Source organism: Neopsephotus bourkii, unplaced genomic scaffold, assembly GCF_033783945.1.
Source record: "Neopsephotus bourkii isolate Nb327-2 ecotype Australia unplaced genomic scaffold, CSIRO-AGI_Nbou_v1 NB_1707, whole genome shotgun sequence".
In the NCBI taxonomy this organism is placed as follows: Eukaryota; Metazoa; Chordata; class Aves; order Psittaciformes; family Psittacidae; genus Neopsephotus; species Neopsephotus bourkii.
In genome coordinates, this window is record NW_026902181.1 from 8,942,469 (window position 1) to 8,968,434 (window position 25,966).

At 44.3% G+C, this 25,966-nt stretch overlaps 1 protein-coding gene and 1 long non-coding RNA gene across 7 annotated transcripts in view; both read left to right on the top strand.

Annotated features, from left to right (window-relative positions):
• BCL11B (BCL11 transcription factor B) overlaps positions 1–25,966 on the top strand; it is a 92,842-nt gene that overhangs the window by 17,149 nt on the left and 49,727 nt on the right. For 4 of the 6 annotated variants that reach the window (XM_061376402.1, XM_061376403.1, XM_061376404.1 and 1 more), the window contains exon 3: positions 24,822–25,037. The exons of the other annotated variants lie outside the window; for them this stretch is intronic. In XM_061376402.1, coding sequence (XP_061232386.1) covers positions 24,822–25,037 — 216 coding nt within the window. The remainder of the gene's footprint in view (positions 1–24,821; positions 25,038–25,966) is intronic. 6 annotated transcript variants of the gene reach the window in all.
• LOC133224675 (uncharacterized) lies at positions 17,391–19,293 on the top strand. Its single transcript, XR_009728927.1, has 2 exons — positions 17,391–17,755; positions 18,886–19,293. It is a non-coding gene; the product is annotated as an uncharacterized LOC133224675 (long non-coding RNA).

A 25,966-nucleotide genomic window follows, 5' to 3' on the forward strand; every position in this document is an offset into this window, starting at 1 on the left:
AGCCAGAAATCACCCACTCGCCACTCCAGCTCCCTGAAATATGCTGCCACCACAGCTGCCCTCAAATAGGTTTCAGCTCCTCTCCTTGATCTTCTGTTATTTTTGTAGACCTTTTTATTTGTTCAGAATGATTTGTGTGGCCTTCTGCAGTGTGACTAAGCCACGAAACCTTACAGCTTCCCATGCCTGAGTGCAGTGAGGGAACGTCAAGTGCTAAGCTTGGTTCTGCCATTGCACCTCTTTTCCCTCTGCGAGTGAGGATGTTGGGATGCAGCACCCTGCTGAGCATTCACCTTGGTACATGGTGCTCTGGAGTCATGAGGTCTTTCTTCCTCTCTTTCTTTTTGCCTTTCTTTCTTACTTGGTAACTCCATTCGCTCTGATCACTGATTGCCTCTTGATGACAAAGCAGACCTTGGGCCACTCTGAGGAAGTCAGGTACAGCTCAGGAGTCTACAAGAATTTGCATGCATGCAACACAAATCTCCAACTGACTTTTCCAGGTACCAGTAGAGACAAAGGCAACTTTATCTCTGAAATCAGCTTTTAAAGACTTTCTGACATCTTTTCCTAACTTGTAACTTGAAAATCCAAGCTTTTCAAGGCACTTTCATTTAGTTACCACAGTTGGTAAGGTGTGTAATAGCATGTTAGCTGGCACTGGGTTGACGTGATTTGCTTGGGAGCAGTATGTCCTGTAAAATTTTTATCTTTTTTTTGAATTGGCTGACCTGTTTGAAAATAATTTCTGCCTGTTTTACAGAGGGTGTGATAGTATCAAACAGATGTACCAGATTGTCGCACAGCGAAACACAGCTGGGCCAATGGGTTAGCTGGGAGTTATCAGTCAGTGCTTCTTTCACTTCACTGCTGGCAGGTATTTTGGAAAAAAATTACACCACTGTTGTGTTTTATACCTCTTTTTATATTTCATATTTATTAGATCTTGAGCCTAGCCAGGTGACCTGTCCTGGCTGAAGAAGGCTCAGGGAGGTGGCTCCTGCTGTCCTTTGGCAGATGGTATTTCCTGTCCTCATGGCGCTGCTGGGCTTGTGGGCCACCAGGCTGTTTGTTAACAGGGCTCTCTGAAACAATCCAGGTTAAAGAAGAAGTATTAATCAGCTTGTGTTTAACGCTGTATGGTTTTAGAGAACCCTGGTGCCTCTGTAGGGCAAGCACCACTTGGACCAGACCTTCATCAGCTTCACTGACTGGTCCTCAAGGTCAGGGCAGCATACCCTCGTGGACAGATAGCCACACCAACAGCAATGGTTCTTGAAGACAGTGCAGCTAATTTCTGCAAAAATGGTGCTAGGGAAGGGGAGAGGGTTGATTGGAATTCCTCGTTCATCCTATCCCGGCCGCCAGTGCTGGGCTCCATACATTATGTACTTGAACTAGATGTGCATCATGAAAAAAGGCTCCCTGTCAGAGGCAGGATTTAACTGCAACCCCTGCTCCACGAATGTTCATTTCAGGCTTTTGAATGGTAAAACTGCCAGTAAGAGAAACTAAATAACTTGCATGTGCTGGAAGCCAGAGATAAACACCGCTGCAGGTTGCCATGAAATAGGCTATTTGATATATTTAGAATTGTTATTTTTCTCCAAATTAAGATTAGTTAAATCCATGTGTGTTGTGTGAGTGATTGTTAACTCAATGGCATGGATTATCCTTTTTTCAAATCATGACAGCTAATTATTATTGCTGTCTACCCTGAGACATTTACTTACAATGTACCATTATGGACCCGTGCACCCATATTAACTGTAGGACTGAACCAGCCATCGTGATGTGATGTCTTCACACGTGAGGAGAGGAAAATGTGAACTGAAACAACCCGAGGCCTGTGGCAGCAATGTCAGGCAGGTTGGCAAGAGGTGTCCTTAGCAGTGCCGAGCTGACAGAGGTCTCAGGGGCCATTCCCTTCCCGAGGCTGCCATGGCATCCAGTCCTCCTGCCAGCACATCCCCAGGGTGGTGGGTCTTGCAGGAGTGATTTGTCAGAGCCCGGTCAGGAAGAACGCTATGTGAAGAAGGCAAGGCTTCCAGAAGTGTGTGGTAACAGTGCCTGAGAAACTCGGGCTCTAGCTGCAATCTTTTTTGTGAGGCTTTTCCAGGCTTGTTTCTTCCCTTGCATTAGGCAGGCTTTCCCTGAGCTCAGAGGAATTACGTGGCCTCCTCCTCCTCCTCTGCTGCTTCACCAGGTATTTAGCAATGTGTTTTGCTAATTGGTGTTGCTGAGCACTATGGGGGGGATGATACACTGGAGATGCCAGCCACTGCTCCTGTGAGAGTGGGGTTAATGAGCAAGCCTCCTGCCACAGGAGACCTCGTCTGAGGTCCTGACTTGGCTCGTGGTGAGAAAAACAACCTGGGTGATCTCACCCAGAGCCCTGCTTGTGCCTTGAGCAGGTCGGGGGGCACGTCAGGGGAGCCTGCAGCGGCAGCGGCTCTCCCCTGGCTCTCTGTCTCCAAGCATGGTGAGGGTCTGCTGAAGTCAGAGCTTCAAGTTTTTAGGCTGACAGTGACCTAGATGGAGAACAGCGTGGGGCTCTCCAGGAGATGTAATCCCCACTCTGGGGGCTCCTAGGAGGGGTTGGTGTGGAGGGTGCCAAGGGGTGATTTGGCAGCCGCTGTCATCAGCATGTCCCCAAAGACATGGCACAGTTGCGGCCACAGTGTCTCCCGCCAAAGCAGCAGTAAGCACCCTGATAATCCTGGGAGGATTTAAAGGTGTGAAACCTGCTTACAAAACCCTTTCTTCCCCTTGCTTGAACTCCACCACACCCGCATGGCGCTGCTCCAGTCCCCACTCCTCAGCCCCAGCCCTGGGGACACTGGCCGCATTCTCCCTGCCACCATCTCCATCTCAGCTTGCACTGGTCATTTCCTGCTGGCGTCCAGCTCCATCAGGCTCCAAGGCTTCCCTGGCATCCACTAGAGTCAAGTGTGAGATTGATAACAGACTTTTAAAAGCAGGCTAAAAAGCTGCTGGGGAATATTATGAACTCGATCCTCCCTGCCGGTTCTAGCTTTTTGTTTTGTTCCTCTCACCATCCTGTTTTTCAGAGTTATTTTCTGTGCTCTGTGTATGGTTAACTGGATTCCCACAGGGCTGGGACAGCAGGTGCTGGTGCTGGAGGGGTGGGTGGGGTGGGTGTCTGGTTTGTCCAGCTCTGCCCTGATTTCACATGGGGTAACTCCCCTGAAACCGGCGGTGCCATGCCAGATTGATAGGGTGGCGCAAGCGGGGTTCTGCCCATGAATGCATGGGGTGCCAAACTGCGAAACAGGAGCTTGCTGATGGTTTTTCTCTGTTATCTCCCTTAGCTACAATCATCTTCATTTTTATGTGTGACAACTCTTGGTAAAACCTTTTCGACAAGTGCCATTTTGCAGGCTGATGAGAGGGGATTTAAGAAGGTCATTCAGTACACATGGCCAGAGCTTTCTTGCCCTGGGGTAGATGCGCAGCACGAGTCATTCTTTAAGAGGAAAACTCGCTTGTTTGCACCAGCGTTGCACTGCTGTTACCCTCTTAATTCAGTGGAAGGACTCTGGACCTTTTCAGAGGTCGAGCCCAGTCAAAATGTCACCCAACAAAATGTTTTTTGCCTTTATTTGAGCCATCTTGTGAAATTACTTGGGCCCTGTGTGGAAGACCAGAAACAGTGTGTATATTTCTGATTATTACTAGCATGGAAAGATTGGTAGTTTTTTTAGACAGTGTTAGTAGTAAATGATGGAAAGGTACTGGTCAGCCAGTCATTACTCACTTTTCTTTATAACTTTGTGAGCAGCTGTTAGGAGAAAAGTAAAAGTAGTGTTCAACCATTCCATAGGCTCCTTTTGCACTTGTGGGTATGTGACTAATAGCAATAGGCTTGTGCTCAGTGGAGTATTGACTGCAAAAAAAGGAGTTCGTGTGCATTCGCAGGGGAATTTTGTACTTGAATGTAGCTGAAGGAAAGCCTATTTTGTGGAAGCACTATATAACAGAAAAGCTCCCATATAGATAGAAAACATTGCTGTTTGTTTCTGGTGGTGATTAAATACATAAAGGCACAGAAATGGTTCCTTTGCTTCAGCAGGACAGAAGTGCCACTATAGCATGAGGTTGCCTCCCCTTTGTGTCTTTTCCATAGATTGTTTTTCTTTCTCAGCCTGTGTTTGAACTGCACTGCCTTAACCCACAGTGACCAAATCGGCTGTGACATAAAGGTTGAACCTTTCCAGGGATTTTGGAGATTGCAACATTTTTATATCATAACTCCAGAAAAAACCTCTGTGAAGTAATCATACTTTTTGTACAAGAAGGGCTTGGTTTTCTATGTCATGTCACATAACTTCAAAGGGCATTGATTTCAGGCTGAGTTTTTAGCACTGGCTTCGGTGGCTGAGTGGGAAGATGGGAGCCCAGAGGGTGAGAAGTAGAAGAGAGATGCCAGGTATAGAAATAAACCCATGTTTCTCAGCAGGCAACCCTGGAAGCTCTCGGCTTGGGAGATGTGCGTGCTCACTCCGACAAGAGCATCCTTTTCAGCATGGTTCCTTCTCCCCATTCCCTCCCACCTTCCAAATGGTAATTGGTGGGCTGTGCACTAGAAATGTTATGGAAAAAAAAAAAAAGAAAAAAAAAAGGAGAAAAAGTGGGTGGGTGGGGTATCTGGGGATTTGGTGTCTAAGCTCAGGAGTTAAGCCGGAAATCCCAGAGATGTAATGAAAACAAAACGGACTTTTCACTCGCGCTGTGGCATTCTGGCAGTGAGAATGCTTTCGTGAGCCAATGTTTTCATTGTAGGTTTTCTCGAGAGAAGTAGTGGAAACGAATCGTTAACCCCTTAACAGGAATGAATGTGGTTGCTGCAGCAGGGAGAGAAGAGCTGTCTTGGCTCCTAGTTGCCATGTAGCAGTACTTTGGGGTGTGTGTATGTTTGTGTGTAGTGGGGAAGGTGGGGTAGATATCGCCTGTAAAGAGTTTAATAATGTTAATGGCAGATGTGGTTACTTAGCGGTTGCTGTTTTTTCCTCTTTGCATGTATGCGTTTGCAGAAAGATTCAAGCGCGATCAGCACAAACCACCATTAAATACAACAGCTTTTAAACTCACTCTTTCTTCTGGCATTTGGTAGCATATTTCTTGACTGGGAAAAAGGGGACACTGCTGGCCAGTACCTTGGCGGAGTCATAAAAGCTGCAGATGGAAAAGACCTACCAAGCAGCAGATCCCAGTTTTCTTGAAAAGTGGAAGTACAGGATGCGTTCTGTCACAGGCATGTTATGTATATGGCTTTAAATGTCCAGGAGCCTTGGATGGCTTTCAGCCTTGCAGGAGTAAGCCCCTTCATTAAAAACAAGGGAGTCTGGGGAGGAAGGGAGGCAGGAGTGTTTAATCTAATTTACTTTAACAACCACTTTTGGTGAAGAGATTGTGTATCCCTGTCCTCCATGCTCTGATTAGGATGCATTTTATATTGATATTTTATTTCACCTTTTGATCATGGCTGGCACTTACCATATTTTTCTCTCCACTCTCTCGTTAGGGTATTTTATCTGCACGTATTCTTGGAAACGGTACAGAGCATTAGCCTCCTGCTCTGGCTAAAGAGCATCTCCTCTAGCCTTTAGCATCTTGGAAGGGCAATTAAAGTCATTGCACACCTTCTTCCAGCTGTCCTAGATCCTGTGGTCCAGTCTTTGCATGCAGGTTGTGGGACTGTCGGTGCTGTGCAGACTTCGGATGTAATTGCATAGCTGCTGCAAGGGGCTGTGCCTCTGCAGCTGACCTTGCTCAGTGCATCTGGCCTCTGAATAGATGTTTGCCTTCTTTCTTCCCACTTTGACAGCTCCCCCCTACCCTGCACTCTAGCCCCTCACTCTGCCCCAGCCCACTCCTTGTCTGCTCATGCTAGGAAAGCATTGCGGTGGCAAGGTATTTATGGCTGAAACTGCCTCGTCAATGAACAGAGGCTCAGGAGAGAGTCAGTTCTCTCACATGCCCCTGTTTGAAGAGGGAAAAAATAGGAAAGGAAAGAGATGCTGCTGAATAGATGATGGTTCTACATGTTTTTTATACCATGCTGCTTTCGTAATGGTCATTTAAACAAGGTGGTGTGGTGGGGGAGGAGAGAACAGGACGAGACTGCAGACAGGGATTAAACAGCCCTTTTCTTTTAAGACATTTATTATTTTCAGAGTCAAACCTGTAGCCAGCTAATGTAACTGTAAAAGTCTCCTTTGAATTACTGGAGAGGCGCTCTGAAGTCTGCTGTTATAGCTGATGTACTTGCGTGCAGGCAAAATCCAGATTTGAATTTAGCACCTACTTGTTTTATTTTCTTTATTAAACCAACTCCCAGCTCATTTTTTCCTTTCAATGCCTGCTTTTCGTTTCCCGTTTTCTAGAGTGCCCTATTACTAGCTCATAAAAAGAGTTAGAAACTGAAGGGAAGTTTCCCGAGCAAGGAGGAATTTTCTTTTTTGGCCTTTTTTTTTTTCCTTTCCCTATGGCTTGGCAAGGAGCCAACCTGTCTTTCAACAAGTAGAGAGCCATTCCAAGTTGAAATTTATAGAGGAGAGTCCAGGTTCAAGGGCTGAAGCCCGCCAACAGCTCCAGCCTCTTTGTTACTGATTAATTCTGCAAGCGGTTCAGCTGGTTTGCTCACTTCTGCCCGCTCTTCACAGCACCACAGTGCTTCTGAGCCGGCTGTCCCTGCTTTCCCCCTTGCTTTTCAGCAAGGCTTTCACTTCTCACTGTACAGCATCCCCCCAGTGCAGTCCAAGCTGCACCAATTTGACTTTATGGTAAATTTACAGAAAATTCTTTCCCTCCTATTTTTTTGCCCATTCTCCCCCTCTCTTCTCCCCCCCTTTTTTTTTCTTCCTTTTCCCTAGAGCTAATTTTAAATGTCTGGAGCTTCCCACTTCACTTCCGCTCATATTAACAATTGTTTCTTGGCATCACTTGGAACCCAAGTTCCCAGGTTTTAATTACTTTACTCAAATGCAAGCAGTGTGGCAAAATAGTTTCTTTCAGCTTTACCTGCAAAGGATGTTTCCTGTCTCAGCAAGGGGGTTTCCCTTGCAGAGGGATTTGAAAGGCAGAAGTTTTCAAGCGGTCTCAATATGGGGCCCCACAAAAGTGAGTGTGGGAGATGAGGGGGAGAAAGAGCAGGAAGGAAAAACGAGAAAAGAATTAAACAAAACAACAAGAAAGAGTTTTGGAAAGTACCTTAAAATGAGGATGGTCCCAATCCTGCAACAAACTGGGTGTCAAAGAATAACTCTATTGACATCAGTGGAGCTTTTGCCATTGGCTTTAGCAAATTCAGGGTTTCACCCGTAGCCTGCACGGAGCTGTAGGTATGCCAGTGTTCCTCTTGCAGTCACTGGGATTACTGATATGCAGAAAGTTAAGCATGTCTGTAAGTGTTGGCAGGATTAAGATCTGTGCTGGTATTTTCAGACCAAGTGAAATGCATGTGGGAGGTTTTTAAAGAAGAAAGTGCATGGGAGTTGAAGAAAAAGGAGAATATAGCCGAGCCTGCCATTTTTAAGTGCCTTGGGGAAAAACCTGGGTTGCTATTAAAAATATTGGAGGACTAATGTGTTGCTAATTGTGACACAATTAATTTCTTAAAAGTATTTGATTATGAGTCCTGAGAAAATAAAAAGATGGGGATGAAGAGCTAGAAATTCAGGCCTGTGTTTCCCTTTAAACATTTCTTTTTTATTAACTAGAAATAAAAGCAAGCCTTGAGGTTCACTTTACCTTGCATCCTGGTTACTCTACTCCCAGAATTCTACTTTTGAGTAGTTATTTAAAGAATTAAAAAAGAACAACAACAAAGAAATGAAGCTCAAACCCAGCAGCTGTCTGAGACTCCTAGATGTGGCTTTTCCACAAAGCTCTTTAAATCTTGTTTAAACATTTCTCCAGAGCTGTTACTCAGGAAATAAAAATGTGTGCTGTTTGTCTATAGCAGATTAAAAGTTTACCTTTAATGTGACAGCTTCTCCAATCTGGTATCGGAAACATGCCTCAATTTTAGGGTATTATGAAACAGGTCTGGAGCAGAAACAATATATTTAACTAAGAGAGAACGAGAGAGAATTTGTGGGTTTCTTTCTTTAACGGTTTATAACCAGAAACCTTTTCTGTGTCTGTCTCTGAAACTTCTGTGCATACAAGTGGCCAGCACATGTAAACTACACTTTGAAATTTAACAGCTAACCTTAAAAAATCTTAAGTTCAGCAAAATAGAACCTTTTTTCCTAGTCTATGGACAGCTCTTTGTAATGATCTGGCAGAGGAATCTAAAGTGTGATGGTTTTGTTTTTTCTCTCCAAAACATTCATAATTTCAGCAGTAGAAAACTGAAGTACACCCGAGCTCTGAGAAGGCTCTCTCACATCTGCCTCCGCCTGTGTGCTGATTCCCTGGGGTCCCATTTATAACAATCTAACAAGATAGAATCTGCCTTTGAGTATCAGTAAATATGGCTAAAGATCACAAAACTGTACTCATAATTGTTCAAGACTAAAAGGCAGAATATAGTGTTTGATTAATGTTTATGGTACAGGGCCTTTTTGCAGAAAGAATTTAAAACAGTAGCCCCTAAGCCCCCCTAAAAACAACCCCTGAGCCCTCACTCCAGCCCCCTCAGCCTCCACTGAAGGATGCTATCCTCATTGTGCAAAGCACATCATTTAAGATGATACATTTTATTTTTGATTTTGAAGCTGATCAAGGGTAACAGATTTGAGCTATTGAAAGGGATGCAGAAGGTAGTTTTCTGTCAGTAGTGCTAGTACACAGGAGCAAGGGACATCTTTACTGGCCACGAGAACCAGATTTGAGCTATTGAAAGGGATGCAGAAGGTAGTTTTCTATCAGTAGTGCTAGTACACAGGAGCAAGGGACATCTTTACTGGCCACGAGAAGCACCCATCCCTCAGGTCAGGGGGCTTTTGGCAGTGCATTGTCTTGGACTGGCCTCATCCTTACCATGTCTACTCTATAAATGAGGAAAACCACCCCCAGTCCTCAATGCTCCCTATCTGACAATTAATGTTCATTAGAAATATTAAAGTGGGGACATGCGGTGGTGTCTGTCAGAGGCACCTAACAAAGGCATTTGCTTGTTTTAGAAGAACTGATGAGCTGGATTGATGAGCTCTCTATTAGTGCTGGAGCCTTGGGGCTGCTCAGGCTAAGGTTTGTGCCACGTGACTGGCAGCTTGCAGCAGGCATTACCCAGGTGGGGTGATGCCCTGGTTGTCCTCACTGCCTCCATAGGAAGCCTGAGAATTCCTGTTGTCTTTGCTGCTGGGAGACTTCCCTGCTGTCTGGAAAGATTTATTTTTTTTTCAGTGGTAGTGAGTGGAGAATACAATACAGACGGATCTGCTTCTCTTTCATTAGCTCTTCTAAGACACTTGTTTAAATGTGTTCACTTTGCTTCTCAAATGGTGAATGGCAGTGTTTCAAATATCACTGCTAACAAGGGGAAAAAAAAATCTTTTAAAAAGCCCAGGCCAGGACTACTTTAAAATGCTGGTCTAGAAATTGCAAAGGTGAGTCTGGATGTGCAAAAAGAGGGGAAGATGTGGGGAAGAGTTGGTGCTAGTTTGCATTTAGGGTAGGTCCCTTTCCTGCCAGGGCAGAGCCCAGAGTAGGTCGTGTGGCAGCAGCCAGCAGTGGGGGTAGAGATGTGGCTAGCAAGCGGGGATGGGTGCTAGTGAGGGTGTTCAGGGGATGTGCTGAGTGGTGGCTGTGACTTTTGCAGTGAAAACCCATGTTTTGAGGAACAGGGCTAAGGGTACAGAGAGAAAACCTAGAAGGCCAGATATGTGTATGCTCCAGCGGAGTTTGTTTCTTACAGAGGAAACTGTGGCCTTTGGGGTAAGTCAGTAACTGGAGTGTGCAGAGTCTAAATACCACCCCAGTGTGCCACATGGCACTTCCAAAATCATGCTTGAATACCTGTTTCTCATTCTCCTGTTCCTACACTTCTCTTAGCCCTGCCTGTGTGATATCAGTGCTGAGCAGAGCCTAAACTCTGTTCCCCATAACCCTTTTCTAGGGTAGATCTTCATGGTTTGATGGGTAAAGCAAAGGAGACCATCAGCCCTTTCTGTAGCCCTGAAATCCCACCCTTGTTTCTGGGAGTGGTGCAAGTCCGGGGGTTTTTAGTGCTAGTTGCTGTCAATTTTAACCCTCCCATCTCTTTGCCTCTGGCAGCTTTAAACCGCCCACAGGAGATATGCACTCATTTCTCAGACGAGGCAGAAAAGATGCGAATGGCTTTATTTTCCAAAGTACCAGCTGCATCTGGCAGGGGTTTGGGGCAGCCTGTCATGCTCAGCACCCTTTTGGATTAGGCCACTAGCATTACCATCCAAAATGACAGCAGGGAGCAGGGGTGATGGTGGGGCTATGGCTGTGAGAGCCTGCCCTCTGGTTCATTGCTCACAGCACTGCCCTTTTGTGCTGCACTGATTTTTTTGAACAAGCCCAAATCCCCCTGGGTCTCTGTGCTGTTAGCACGTTCCCCCATCGCCAGACTCCTCAGCAAAAAGGCTGGATTAAACAAATGTGATATTACAGGCAGGGCACTGGGGAGGGTGGTGGTCTGTCACCTATTGCAGCCCACATGCTGCCTATGAGGATGGATGGAGGATGAGAGGACACTTCCCAAGCCTCAGCAGCATTGCCACTGCAGGCATTGGTCCAGAAGATGGCTTCTGACTCATAACTGAATAGGCATCTAAGGAAATTTCACTTATGAGTGTGTGATAAGGCCCTTCCTGTGCGCGGAAATAGGAGCCGTGGAGCCGGGTGCCTTGGGTGAGGTGCTGAGTTTGGCTGGATCCATCCGAAGCTGGGTGCCCTCAGCTCCAGTGTGGGTGTCGGTCCCTAGAGGAGCAGGGTGTCCTCAGCACTGCATCCCCGCAACTGGGTGCTGAGGAAGAGGCAGGAGGGAAAGGGGGGGGGGGGGGGGAAGGAAGAAAAAAAGATCTGTGACAAAATCATGCGACACCCACGTAAATATTGTTTGTATGAATTGGGTTCTTCATCTTTTGTTAGCAGCAGCTTGTTAATTAACAGCAGATTAGTGCTGCTTTCTTCTGACACATGAATATATTTTGGGCTAGAAAATACTTGTACTCAATAAAACTGTGTGACTGAACAATTCAGAAAGTACCAGCAGAGTGCCATAATGGATTCCCTTTTCATCCCCTCCCCCCCGCCTCCTCCTGCTCTAAATGCAAGCAGATTTCTGCAGTCTAGTGCAGAAGAGACATGTTAAACACAGCTAAATAAATCATGTTTACTCTTGGCGTTCTTGGTAGTGAAAAATCTGTTGGCTGTTTTTACTTCCTTATTTCTCAGCATTTGCTTCCTACCTGTTTTTGAGCCTGTGCCCAGAAATAGTAGTTTTGTCAAACGAGTGGATTATGCCAACCAGCAGTTCCCTCTGCCAAAGAAGCTGCTGGATCACAAACCCTGGTGACTTCTTTCTTACAGTGATACTGAGATTCTCCCCCTTCCTCCCTCCCCCCATATTAGAATATAAAAGTATTAAAGTTTGGAGAGGGCAAAAACGTAAGCAGATCCTGGCAGTTTAAGAGCCCAGATGAAGGAAAGTTGAACTTCTGTTTCAGAAGCCCTCCTTTAAGCTGTTTGTGGAGGTGAAAGCACTGGAGAGGATAGCAATAATAGGAACCAGCCATTTTCCTTTTCTTGTTATCATTCCTTGTCCCATCCCCACTTCTTCCCTCCCCCTCCCCCCCCATGGGTGTGGGTTTTGTTTCAGTGTTGGGGTTTTTTGGGTGGATTTTTTTTTTTTTCCCCTCTGCAGAGAGTTTACAGCTGGGAGGGAGAGGTAACTAAGCTTTCATTTTAACCAAGTCAGCTTGTGAGTTCTGCTGTTCCAAGCAGTGGATGAGCTCTGATTTTGGGGCTGAATTCTGCTTGTGACCCTGCTTTCCTGGACCACCCTGTAAACCTCTTGCTTTGGTGAGGTCTAAGCCAAAGGGTCGTAGCTCCCTTTGCAAGGTGGGGTGAATGAAGATGTGACAAAGCATGTACAGCTATATGTGCATATATTTTTACGTGTATATATATATTGCATCTCTGCTGTCATCAGCAGAGCTGCATCGACTGGAGGGTAGCAGAGCATAAAATGTAACTAACTCCGTTTTAATGCGCTCTTCTTTGACCTCATGTGGCAACATTTTAGTCTGGACCTATCCTCCTCACTTCTTTTATCCCAGATGTCAATGATCCCAGATGTGACTGTAACATGGATTATGAGCCTGGTGGACTCTGTTTAGTTTTAAAATTAGAAAAAAGATTCTTTTTCCCATCAGAGCTTTGCATGTATTTACTCTTTGATCACATTGGAAGGGCCTTATCCTGTCTCCAGAGGAGCTTTAGTTCTGCTTTCAGTGGTAACAGGGATCTGGCCCGTGCTGAATATTAGCATTTTAATAGCTTACTTAAAACCCCATTGCTGGTGCACTCACAGGGCTCCCTGCAGAAGAGTCCAGCTCTGGGGTTTTGTAAAGCGATGTTGCAGGCTGCAATGCCTGCTGAAAGAGAGAAGCAAGGATGGCCTATTTGTCACAGATTATTAGTATTGTCAATAATAATATGTCTACAGTAGCCAGATTAATTCCTTCTTCCACTTTACTAAGTCCAAGGAATGCCAGATCAGTTTCAGAACAGGGGAAAAAATAAACAGAATCAAAGTTTGTATGTTATGATTCCTCGGAATTTCTGGTGGGAATACTCTGTGATAGAAATGATATTTCCACAGAGGCATTGGCTGCCAGTTTGCTTAATTACATTAAATAGTGGTATAAACCTCGGCAGAACATAAACCTCTGTTACAGCCAGTCATTAGAATACTGAATCATAAGGAATAATGATACCAGTGGTAACGTGTTACAACAGTCTTTATTATATTAGTGATTAAAGTGTTATTTAAAAAATAAGGTTTGTTGTAGCGGGTTAGGTGTGCATGCATATTTTCTCTGATCACCTATTAAGAGACTGAGAACTGGATTTGAATTTATTACAGGGAAATAAAAGGCTTGCTTAGAGGAAGAACTACTAGATTGCTGCTTATGATTTTACAATTTGATTCCACTTGTCCTTAAGGAAGATTCATAATGCTTACTTCAGAAATGCCATCTACATCTAGAAAATTAGGGTTAAAAGGACTACTTTGTTGAAACTAATTACAGGCTAGTTCAGTTTTTTAGTTGGTGACATTTTAGAGATTTTACTTGTAACGTAAGAGGTTATAGAAAAATTTGGTTAGACTGTGATATACAATAATAAGCTGCTGTTTGAGTATGTTTACATTTTCATCAGAAACAAACAAAAACCCACTAGCCTTTATTTTACTGGGATGATAGGTATGAACTTGGTATCACTTTCTCACACTGGCTGTGGATGTTTGAAGGAATTCTTTTGCTTCACCTCAGTTTGTACAGTATCTCTGTTTATTTATTCATTTATTTCGATACACTTTCCTGGGTAATCAACTTCAGTTTCCATTTCAAGCAGATCTGATAGTAAAAGTCTTTTTGTGTCTTACACTTTTATCTTACAGAGAAAGATGCTATTCTGTACAAATAAATGGCTGAATTGAGAGCTATGGGGAAATCTGATCCAGAAAAAACATCCCTCAGAAAAAATGCACTGTATGCAGAACAATTCGTGTTTTCTTGTAGTTGTCTTTGCTCCTAGTTCTTCTGTCATACTAAAAGGAGCAAGACCTTCTTTTTGTACCATACTTGCATTTTACCTCTCATGGTGCAGGGTTCAATTATCCTATCTAATTAGCACTTGTGAGTGGCCAAATCCTGCTTAGATTCAAGTCTTCGGGTGAAACTTTTCATTTTATTATTTAGCAGCAGGTTTGCAGCATGCTTCCTTGTGCAAATGAAACATCAGTTTATTATTTCCCTGTTTTAACTTACATTTATAGTCTGAACTGGATTACTGGTTGCTGTTTTATTTTTCTGCTTTCTTTCATTATTTAAAAGCTAGTTAATTTTCTAGCCTCTCTTCCATTCAGAGAGCATTATTTACTTGGTTGTGCTGGTGTCCAGTAAACTGGGGGCTGAAGCTTTAGATCCTCAGGGTTCCCCTCATTTGGTGGATTGTTTTACCATCTCAAGCTGATGGCTCCACTCATTTAATTTGACAGATTCAGTTATCAGACTTGGTCCCCTTTTTACACATGCAGCTGGATTTGCTTTCCCTTGAGAGATCCAAAACTCAAAGGGGAGAAAACCTAATTTTAAAAATCTCTGTTGCTTCCATGACACCACCTCCCCAGTCACTTGCCCTGCTTTGCTTGCTTAAGTTTGCTTGGTGTCAGTCAATTGCTCTGCTGAGTGTGAATGTGCTCCACGCACAGGGGAAAATTTGCAGATTATAAACATGCACTTTAATGGGATCCCTCTAAACTTGAAGTGCAATATATGCCTAGGCAGGTAGACTATTTTTCACATTGAAATTCAGCACTTAAAAAGTGCCTAGACTTACATTGCTTTTGGCAAGGGGTGAGCCAAAAACCCCAGGAGCTGTAGTTCTCTCTCAAAGCTAATTGTGTCTGTATATTGTTTGTCCATCTGTGCTTTGCAGGGATATCTGCATTACCTGATGTCCCTCCTTTGCATTACCAGCAGTGAAACGGTTAACAGTGCTGCTGCTTAGTATATTGCTGTTACAGAGTCTTTACAATTTCCAGGACATTTAACTAAATCAGGTGGACATCATTAGCTGATTTTCACAGATGGGGAGACTGAGGCACAGAGGGGCAGAGTGATTTCATCTGCCTCTATTTCCCAAAGTTCCCTCCCCTTCCAGGAATTGTTTGTGCTACCAAATAGCTGAAAAGTTGTTAAAGCCTCATCTTGCCTAATTCCACCAGTTATATTTTGATTTTTTTTTTTAGTGTGGGATAGGGACAAAATTAAAAAATACTAGCAGAAGGCAGAGCAAGGCAGAGATACTTACTTGAACAGAAAATCCTGCTGTTCTCTTTTTCCAGAAGTCATATTCTGCCTGAGGATGCTTGTGTGCAGTGCAGTTCTGAATGGCCAAGGCAGAGGAGAAGTCCACCGGTGTTACTGGCTCTTGCCCATCTGGGGCTCTTCCCTGGCCACTTCACTTCCTTTGGTTTAGCCTCTTGACAGTGCTCTTGTGGTCAAGCCCTCTGATTATCTGTAGTGGTATTTCTCTCTCAAGAGCTTTTATATATTATTGTGCCCTTTGGAAACAACTCTTTCCATCCTCTGATTTCCTTTTTTAATTCCAGGGCCTGTTAAATTGCTGTGATCATCTGTTGGGGTGGTTATATGTTTCAATTATATCAGGAATATTTGCTGGTGTATAGAAATATTCATGGTATAATTAGGACAAAAAAAATTAATCCCCACAAGGATTTTTACAACCACTGAAACTCCCCAGGACTTAATCACATGAGTTGGGGAACAAACTTGGGGAAATTGGTGAACTGTTTATTGTCAACCCTCTATGCCTCTTCAAAAACAAACTGCACAAATCAGGGTGATTATTGTTACTTGTTAGTTTATTGTGGTAGCTTCTGGACATTGCAGCTCAGATCAGGGCACCATTGTGTTAGGCGCTCTGCCACCCCCACAGTGAGAGCTAGGCTCTGCTTGGAAACATTTTGGGGCTGAACAGACCAGATGGGCAGAGGGTGGGAAGGAGAAAGCTTTGCTCTTGTGAGAACATGTACTCTAGTCTGGGTGGCCCATGCCCTGGGGTGTGCTCCCCAGCCCAGAGATCTGTCTGCGAGATGAGAAAATGCCCTTGTTTCCTATCACATCTGTTTATATGCTGTATTTATCCCTGATGATGTTTTTAAGCCAAATCCTGCCCTTTTTTTCTCCTGCTTTCCCACCTGGTTGCTGTCATAGCAGGGAATATGGTACTCCAGGGACAAAGCCTTGTGTTGGTGGGGTGGGCAGAGGGCACAGAAGGAGAAAGCAATGAATGCAGCCTTGGGGTAGGCAAGAGTCTTTATTCTTGTGTGCTTAATTAAGGTGATTTCAATTTTCACTTAGCTTCATGTTCAAAGCATAGACAATGGGCTAGGAGCAGGTTGAGATGAGCATCAGGTGGGAGGAGGGCCAGGTGGTCTTACAGGAGCCCCCACAGGGACCCAGCTCATAGGGATGCTGCTGATGTCTCTGTGTGGCACCTGGACACCGACACCCCTGCAGGCTTGTCACCCTGGCCCCAAGCGGGTCCAGCAGCAACTGCCACTTCCTAAAAGATGGGGTTTGGCATTGAATATGCAATTTTGCATGCATACTGTGGGCTACTTCTGGGAATCCACATGGTCTCTTAGGTAAGTAAAAATCTCTACAGCCTGCCCTCGATGTTTGAGCCTCCAAAATGCTATGTGCAAATATGTGGATGACCTAAAATGTGGATTTTTATGCAGTAAGAAGAGTTGCGTGCTCAAAACAGTATATTTAGATATATTAGGATATTTATTAACCACACGGGGTGTTCCAAGCTCAGTTTATTTATCTTTGTAAAGTGCTTTCAGATCTTTGCGTGGAAGGCACTAGAAAAATGAAAGGCTTATTATTATTATTATTGTTATTATTGTTGTTGTTATTATTATTACAGCATCTAACTACTGACAGGCAACCACAGCTGCATGCTCAATTCAAGCCACTTAAATTTAGGGGCTGATTTTTACACTATTGACACTAATACTTTTTCCTATTGACTCCATATGCAGAAATGTGTGTTCACCTGCCCTGCTGAAGTATCATTATTCTCCAGAAATATGTAAATGGGGTGCTTTTAAAGAAAGGAAGAAAATGCGGCATAAATATTAAGTGTTCATATTTATATGGTAGAACTCAACTGCCATTTAAGAAGGGCTTCAAAGCAGCCAACTGTATGAGCTGGTGGTTGCTCCTCTATCATTAAAAGAGAAAATGCATTGATTAAAATAAAACCAAGGAATCTCGTAGACAAAGAATAACATTTGCGGTGTTCTGGGTTCTGACATGAGCTATGAGCAGCCCAGGAAATGGAGCCCTGAGAGTTTCACAGTCAAGCGGTTTCACCAGCATGGTTGTGCACAGCCGCGTGTGGGTTATGTAATCTCACACTTCACCCACCCACACCTAGAGACAACAGGCACCTTCGAAAGGTCTTGGCATTATTCAGAGGGAAGGCTCCCAGCAATACCCCTGCACGGTGTTTAACCTTATCTCTACTTACCTTGAGGAGTTCCTTTCTCTTTTCTTTCCTCTCCTTCCTTCCTTCCTTCCTTCCCCTTCTTTTTTTTTTTTTTTTTTTCTCCTCCTTTTCTTTCCTGTGATACATCAATAGTGAAATTTTTGTGTCTCCAAAAATGGAGCAGGTATAGGGAGAAAAATCCCATTAGCACCATGATGTGTTTTCACGGCAGCTCTGAAGGTTCCAGTCATGGCCGTTTTGTGCATTTTGTAGCATTGTCCTCATGCTGTTATTCTTTTTTTTTTTTCTTTTTCTTTCTTTCTTTTTTATTTTTTCCTAAGTAGAGTTGAAATGTTACATTCTGAAAACACCAGCTAAGTATTAAATGGTACCTAGCCTATGCTTTCTTGAGATTTTAAAATAGGAAATTATTAACCAGTGGTTTTAAAGATCTCCCGAACAGCCAAACAGGCCTATGAAACCCCAGGATCTAATAACAAAGGTGAGTTGGTTTTCCAGTGCCCTGAGAGTTTGAAGATACCCTCACTCTGGCTTTTGAGTTACAGGAGCTCAACCATGTTTCATTCTGGTATAACACAGCCCTGAATTTAACTGTTTTTTGAAAAAAGACAAAACTGCAAAACTCGGGGATGTTGCTGGCTGCTAATTAGATGTATTTTAACTGCAAGGTCATTTTAGCAGCTAATATTGTTGTTATGTGTTTCAGTGTGAATCCTTAGTGAAGCTGTTAAACTGTGAGAGCCTGAACTTACCAGACATTTTGTAACGTGGCTGGATTTTTTGTATCCTTGTTCAGAATTCTGTGGGGGGTGGAGGACCTTTCTGGCTCTGGCATGGAAAACATATTTCTTACCAACTGATTACCAGGGTGGGCAGCTGAGACCTTCCTGCTTGCACCTTCCTTTTCACCTTTTTTTCAGTCTTTAAAATTTTCCCTACCTGGCAATAAGATTTCTTTTTTCTGTTGCACTACCTTCCTTCTCTCCCGGGCGGTAGTCAAGCCCCGTGGTGCACCTTCTAGCTGAGGATGCGTATTTAGCAGCAAGGACTGGTCTCGGTTATTTCAGGATACTTTTGACTCCTGCCTCTTGTGTACGACAGGTTGGCAGCTCTCAGTAGTCGGTGGGCTCTCAGCATCGGGCAGGCTTCTGCTTTTGTAAAGCAATAGCCCACAGCAGATAGCAGACTTAGCCATCATTTTCTGATCGGTTTCTCACCCAGAATTCTTACTTTGTAATTGCTGGATTGCATTTCTCAGGGTTAGGATTTTCCCCCGCTGTCTCATTGCATCAGTTGCTTTTATTCTCCTTCGCACTCTAAAACAAAGTGACTGATACAATATCCAAACTGATGAAAAAGAAGGGGATTTTTCCCACCCTTTATTAGCTCAGATTTGAATTGGGTTATCTGCCTATCTTGTTTATGAAATTTTGTGCTGTCTTTTCTGCACAGACTGTGACTCCCAAATCTTCCACAGCTCCATTTCCATATTCCTGCGTGCTTGTTCTTTGTTAATCACTTGGCAAGCGCTTATTTGAATATTAAAAATTTCTTTAATCATCAAAGGCAGGAGCACAGCTTCATGAATATTCATATTTTTTTCCTCCTCAGACTGGATTCTAGTTCATTACCCTGCAGTAAAGCCAAACAGTCATCAATCGCGCTCATTACAGCCGCTGGCGTTTTGATTGGCTGCCTGCTGCTGGTAGCCCGCGTCCCCCATCCTCCCGCTCTCCTCCATGAGCTGTCGTGTACCTGCCAAGAACAACAACAAAAAAAATATCAACAATGCAAGAATAAATTTCTCTGGTTGAAAAACAACTTTGCAAACTTGTCAAACAGTCCTTGTCACTTTTTTAAATTTTTTTTTGGTTTTGCACCAAAAAAATAGTAAAAAAAAAAAATTAGAAGGGAGAAACTTGAGCTTTAGAGATGAATATTTGTCAAGAGAGTTGACGTAAGTTTCATTTGCATAATGACTTTGTACTTCTGCATTAATAAAATTTGCATATGAAGCCATGTTAATTACTCCTGATCATGCTTTTTGCATTCATGCATAGTAATTTTCTCCGACTTGTGAGAATTAATGTCTTGGCATGGGGGGAGGAAGGGGGGGAGTTGGGGTACTGTCAAATTTCTGTGCCAGTGCCCCTCACTTGCACTCTTTCTCCTTCTTGCTCACCACGTTGCTGTTCTTGATCTATGAGTCATTTATGCACTATCATTCCAAATTCATGGGAGAAAGAAATGTATCAATTCAGAGGGAATCCTTGTCTGCCAAAAAAAAAAAATAAATATAAATAAAATCCCTGAGCAAAATATAACAAGAAATCCCTTCCCTGCCTTTCTTCTTCCCTCCTCAGTGCAGCCTTTCCATTTCTAGCTCTAGCAAAGTTTTGTCTTGGCATCATAAGTCGGTGGAGGGGAACTGCTCCAAAACTGCTATGTGTGTGCTGGGGGAAGAGGTAAATGCTGGTGTGCTGGTGTGTCTGGCTGAGCACTGGACTCTGTGCCTGAGTGTGTATAATAGCATGTCTGCCTGTACCCCTGAGTTGTTCTGCCTTTCCTGGGGAATGTTGCCTGTGTCTGCCACTTGCAGGATGTGCATGCATTACTCTTCTAGTTGCTGTTGGAAATGTTTGTGCATCTGTGTCTATGTATCCTCTGTGTGTGTGTACATGTGTGTGCTTGTGCATGTCTGCTTCGTCAACCCTGTTGGTGTCTGTATAGAAAGGCATGGTAGAAAGATAATATCAGGTGGGAGCAGTCTGTATGAGAGAGTGCAATGCATATGAGATGTCTTGTTTCAGGAAAAGCTTGAAAGAAAAATCTGTTGTAAAGGTTAGTGAATAGATCTGTCTTTCAGTTTGGATGTGCCTCTTCAAAGCTGCTGCAATAGTATATATAAAAACCATCTCAAAACCTCTGCAGTACTGTCCCTGAACATGCTGGGCACAGGGCAGCGATGAGGCTCCAGCATGCACTCTGCATTTGTAGCCATACACTGTTTGAACAGATGTTTTTCTTTTTATTGAGAGCTTTTTAATAATGGAGCTGATCTTTAGTCTCTAACCAGCTATTGACTGATTTTTCATCACCAGACAGGCACAGAGAGAGACAAAGAAAAACTTGGTTCATGCCCTGTTAAGTGACTTACATGTCTGCCTCTGTGCCTGCCTGTCTGCCTTGTATACAGATACACACCTTAGGCACCCACACAGGCAAGACTACAACACCCCAAGGGACACATCAGCTACACAGCTACATGTGGCTGCATTTACATGTGACATGAGACATAAAGCAAGATCTCTTAAATTAAGATCAAGTCCCCTGGTCTATACCATGCTGAGGTGGGACATTGTGAATACTGCTTGTAGCTCCATATTTGTGCTTTGCTCAAGGACTTTTCTGCAGATGTGCCAGGGTAGCGTAGTGTTTTACGTATACCATATCATATGGCCAGGCTCGGGGAGAGACACACAAAAGAATTAATTTTATACCTTGATTGTGGCTTTTGTCATGTTCATCTAGGCTCTTATGCTCATTTCCATCTTCTGGGGTCATGTCCAATTTACCTTATTTTCTTCTTTGCAAGTTTAAAAACAGAAGAGAACAAAAATATTACTGTTAGTTGTGTCCAGGAATCAACATAACTTGGGAGCTACTGCCATGTACAGGCACTAGCCTCTTAAAGTGTAAGGACAAAATCCTCCTTCACCATCAGCAATGCAGATCTTTTATTTACACGGTGACAGTCCCTGTGCATGTTTCACACTTATGCTGTGTGCAAAGCTCCCCGTCGTATTCCTGCAGAATGAATGCAGAATATGTAATTCAGATCTGCAGTGCAGGTGAGTGATTTCCCAGAGCAGACCAAAGAGGAAAATTGAGCCCCACACATCTTTGTCAGCAATGTCCAACTGACAGAACTGTACATGTGTGCCCGTTCATGCCTGCTCACCCCATCCAGATTGAATATTTGCTCTAAGATTGCACCTCCGTTCTTGTGGTCTGCTTTCCCCTAGTGCCAGCTGTGGCTTTGCCCTTTGTGGCAGTCAGGGGCTTGCAGGAGTGTTTTCTTTTTGAAACCAATGTGCAACATGATGTGGTTGATTGGCTGTAGTATTCCAGAGACTGGCTCCCCTCCCTCAGCTGGTTGAGCAAAAAACTGAGCACCGCCTCAGGATACTGTCTGTCTATCTGCTTATGTCTATTTATCTTTTAATCTTTGTCCATTTTGTGTTTGTTCATCAACAGTAGAGTCCCTGTCTTTGTTTTCAGCTTAAAATAGAGCCTTTATGGGGAAAAATCCTGCAGAAGAGGAGCTGGAGAAGTAAAACATGGGCATATTCCTAGTGAACACAAGCTGAGCATTTCTGAGCACCACTGTTATTCTTTCCGTAGCAATGAAGAGGTGCCATGTACCTAATGGTAGAGAGTTCCTTTTTGCCATGCCTTTCCTCAGGTCCAGTAGTTACGATTTCCCCCTTCCATGATTTGCTACTAGATCTCATTCTATAGGACCGTCCTGATTTGTGAAGCAAAGAAGCAAACCCTAAAGTGGCAACAAAGATGAGGAGGAATCACCTGATTTGACTTTGCTTGCAGGGCAGGCTCAGCCTCCTGGTCTGGCAGCGCTGTGGTCTTTGTCTCTCAGTGCTGGACCCAGGAGTTTTGATGGGACACCCTGAACATCTGCCAGAGTCTTTCTTTGCCCGTTCTTCTTCTTCCTTACAAACTCTTTCCTTTCTGACACTAGGTTAGCACCTTTTAAATTTCCTCATATATACATCAAAGGACAGAAAAAGATGTGAGTAACATGTTTAGTTCCATGACTCAGGTCAAAAAGACCTGACTAACATGTTCCAGTTGACTAGCAACTGGTTCACATATTCCTTCACATAAATTTGTTAGGTACCTTATTAAAGCGGATTGCTGGCTTGCCCCCAGTGCCTCTATTGGAAGGCTCTTACAGGATTCCTTTGCCCAGATGGTTAGAAACCTCCTATTTGAAACCTTAGCTCCCATTACACACTAGAGGAGATGTATTGAACAAGAGTGGGGGTGCTCCCTATACTCATTTCGTGAGCTCTTATCATCTTCTTGAATGCCTCAGGGCTGTGCAGATTCTGACAAATTCATTGCCAATGGATAGGTGGGACTCACCAGGACTAGAGAAGAGAGAGGCTCTTGTTCTCAGGGTAATGTTGCATGCTAGGGCCAATGCGCCACCATGTTAAAACTCAATGCAGTTGTGGTTGATGGTGCACTTGATGGGCTTCATATAGTACCTCTATGTCTGTGTTTGAAGGAAATTTGTGACGATTTCCTTCAAAACCTGTAGTCTGGCACCATGATGTGCAGGGGGCTGAACGACTGCAGGATGTGTGCCCTTAGTCATAGGGCAGCTGCAGGCATGTCTGAGTTGTAGTTGCCCTGTGGTCCTACTCTAAGTCCTGATTTCAAGCTCTCGACTTTCCCAGTGAGGATGAATATCCAGGCAGCCCAACATAGCCTATGCTAAACCTATTTTTTTTTTGTAATTGTAGGAACATAGGATACAATTGTTAGGTCATTGGAGGGAATCATTGCTACTTTTTGCTTGTTCCATGAAAAAACCCCACAACCTTGTTATTCAGATGTGTTACAGTGGCAGTAGAGTGGTTCATAGGCACATAGAAATCCATGTCTGATATCAGTTTTCAGATGCCCAGCACACACTCCTGCCTAGAATGTAACGTAGGTACAATCTGGATAGCAGCTATCATTACCTGCTTGTGTAGTACTTTCAGTGAGATCAAACAGTTATGAAAGCCAAGCAACTGAGCCCCCAGAATGAAAAAAAAACCTTCCTCATCCCATGAGCCACATAGATGGCTTCTATTTAAAACCAGTCCTCACAAAAGAGCACAAATTTTATCCTTGATGCTTGAAGCTCAAGTATTTACACAGGGAATTTAGACTCTTCACTTGTGGTTTTGGCAAAAGCTTCACACAAATGTTTTGCACTGGTGGTCTCTTAGCCATTTAAGATAAACGACAAAATCAAATGCAGTCCTTGCAGACTGTATCAGTGGATGTTGTGCCAAGGATGAAGTATCCCCTTTTGCCTCATGTGTAGCTGTCAGATCAACATGCATGCCTAGTTTCTGAATCAGGACTCTCTAGGTGGAGAGGCTCCCTTAGAAAATGTTGCTTTTTTAGGGTTGGAGGGAACACGGATAAATATTTGTTCTTGCAGCCACAGTGTAACCTCCTTTAGAAATTTTTTCTAGAGTTGGAGGGAATGCAGAGAGGTATTTCTTCTTTCTGCCACGTTGTTTGCATGTATCTGCACGGCGCACATGCACACACAGGCAGATTCGCCACCATTTAAAAAAAAGAGAACATTTGCCAGAAGATAACCCCCAAGTAACACGTATATTTCCTCATCTAAATACAGGGGGAAACTGTGGTTTCTGATCTACCACTGTGTGGTAACTATTGGCAAATGCCACCTTTTTAATGGTGACCGCTCCACCTCATATCTTCTTTTAGGAGCTGCCCTTGATGAGTAGCTACCCTTTATTTAGTAATTAAGTGCCAGGCATAGTTTTAGATGAAGGGGGTGGGATTCTTGGTGGATGTAAAGTGATGCTGTTTGCTTGACTTCTCTTTAAACTCTGCTATGTTGCACCAGCCAAAACTGTGACTCCTACCTGATTCTGTGTGTGTATTTGTTTGTGCGTATCTGTATTTGTGCAGGTGTATATCGATATTTAAGACTTATGTCTTAGGTTTTCAAAGCTGTGGAGCTCAGTTTGGACTAGTGCCAGGAGCAGGAGAAAACTCTTTTAAGTACAGCTTATAAATGGCAGGTGTTTCCTAGAGGGGTTAAAAAGAAATGATATGGTTGGCGGTTACAGTATCATCTTTTAGCTACCAGGAGCGAGGTTGCTCCCTCCTTCACAGGCTCAATAGGGAAGCAGCCTGCATAGTCAGGGCATGCAAAATGCACAACTGGCCGCAGCTCAAGCAGCACAGCAGCCGCCAATGCTTCCTTCTGGGAGCTCAGCTCCTGGCATCTCGCTGAAGCCATTTGAGCTCGAAGTCACCGCATTTTGTCCAGGCTGGTGCATGGAGCCTGCTTCAATAGTGGCTCGGCAGAATGCCTGCTCAGTTTTGTGTCGGCTCAATGCATTAACACAGACATATAAACAATAATACCCCTTTTGATTCACTTCCTGAGCAAGTGCTGGTGGTGATGTCCACTATCTCTGTCTCTGCTCCATGCCACGGCCAGTCACCCCCTTCCATCACCATTTTTCCCCATTCTGTGCCCCCCACAGGCCCCCAGCTCTGGTTTGCAGGTCCCTGAGGTCTTTTCTTGCTCTTCCCCCACCTGGTGTGAGCCTGCCAGCCTCAGCCGGACCCAGAGAGAGGCTCAGACCAAGTGTGTCGCGTGTTAGGCAGCCTGCCCCCACCTCGCCTGTTTCCCCTGATGATTCCTCCTGTGTCCCTTCAGACTTAGATCCGACTGACAGTTTTTTCTATTGTTTTTTCTCCAGGGCCGTCCAGGCCTGCAAACCTGCCGGGGGCTCCCATAGCTGCCTCCTCCCACCCTCACACATCCGTGATCACGTCACCTCTCCGCGCACTGGCCTCCCTCCCGCCCTGCCTTAGCCTGCCCTGCTGTGGTGCACGTGCAGTCTCAGTTGGCGGGACTCAGACTGAGATTCAGACTGAGACGTCAGGCACATTTGGATGTCATTGTCAGTTGTCAGGTAATAGAAACATTTTTTTTGTTGCTATCTGAAGGTCAGTAGTGCTGCCAAGTTATGTCTTTGCTGTGGGAGAGCTGCCTTCGCTGGGTCATGTGGGGAAGGCAGAAAAAAATGTCTTTAACCACCCCCTCTCCCTTCCTTCTTCCCCCTCCATCCTGGTGGAGGATGGGGAGTGGGAAACGGTGTGCAACTCCTTCCATTTCCGCATCCCTCCCCTCCTGCCTGCCTACCTTCAGCTGTTACCAGTGGCCACTGCTGGGCTGTTTGTGCCACATTGTGAACAAATGTTTGAGACTCCTCACAGAACGTGATACCCCAGTATCAAGATTTCATCTCTCTGGGCTGTTTATTTAAAGCTTAATTGGATAACATTTAACATCTGAGGCTGGTTTGTGGTTTGTTTTTTTTTTTCCTCCTTTTTTTTTTCCTTCCTCCCTAACCATTTGTATTAAAAGCTCTCCTCTGCATCCATGTGCACGCAGGATGTATGTGCTCCATGCCATTGTCTCCCCTGCTTTGAGAAAACGCTTCTTGGTAACTTGCCATGGATCCCTTGCCTCTCCCCTGTCAGCTTTTCTTTCCTTTTATTCCTTTTGGATGCCTGACTTTTGTCACTGCAAGGAGGGTAAAGTGATGTGGAAACGAGGGTGTACCGAGCTAGCCAAAGAGGACACGGACATATTGTCACCAGACCCCATCATTTCAGACCCAGCAATCTCTTTGAAATCAGTGGGTGTTTCAGAGTGTGGCTCAGTTGCAAGATTGGGTCTATGGTGAGCTGCGGGCTGGAGAGGTGAAAACGGGGAGGGCTTAAAGGAAAATACAGCCGTGGCAAAATCCACAAGTGTTTGTGGAGTCTCACTGTGGTGGGCCAAACCCTGCAGCCCTCACTCATACTAACATGTGTGGAGTTTTAATAGGGAGTTCCC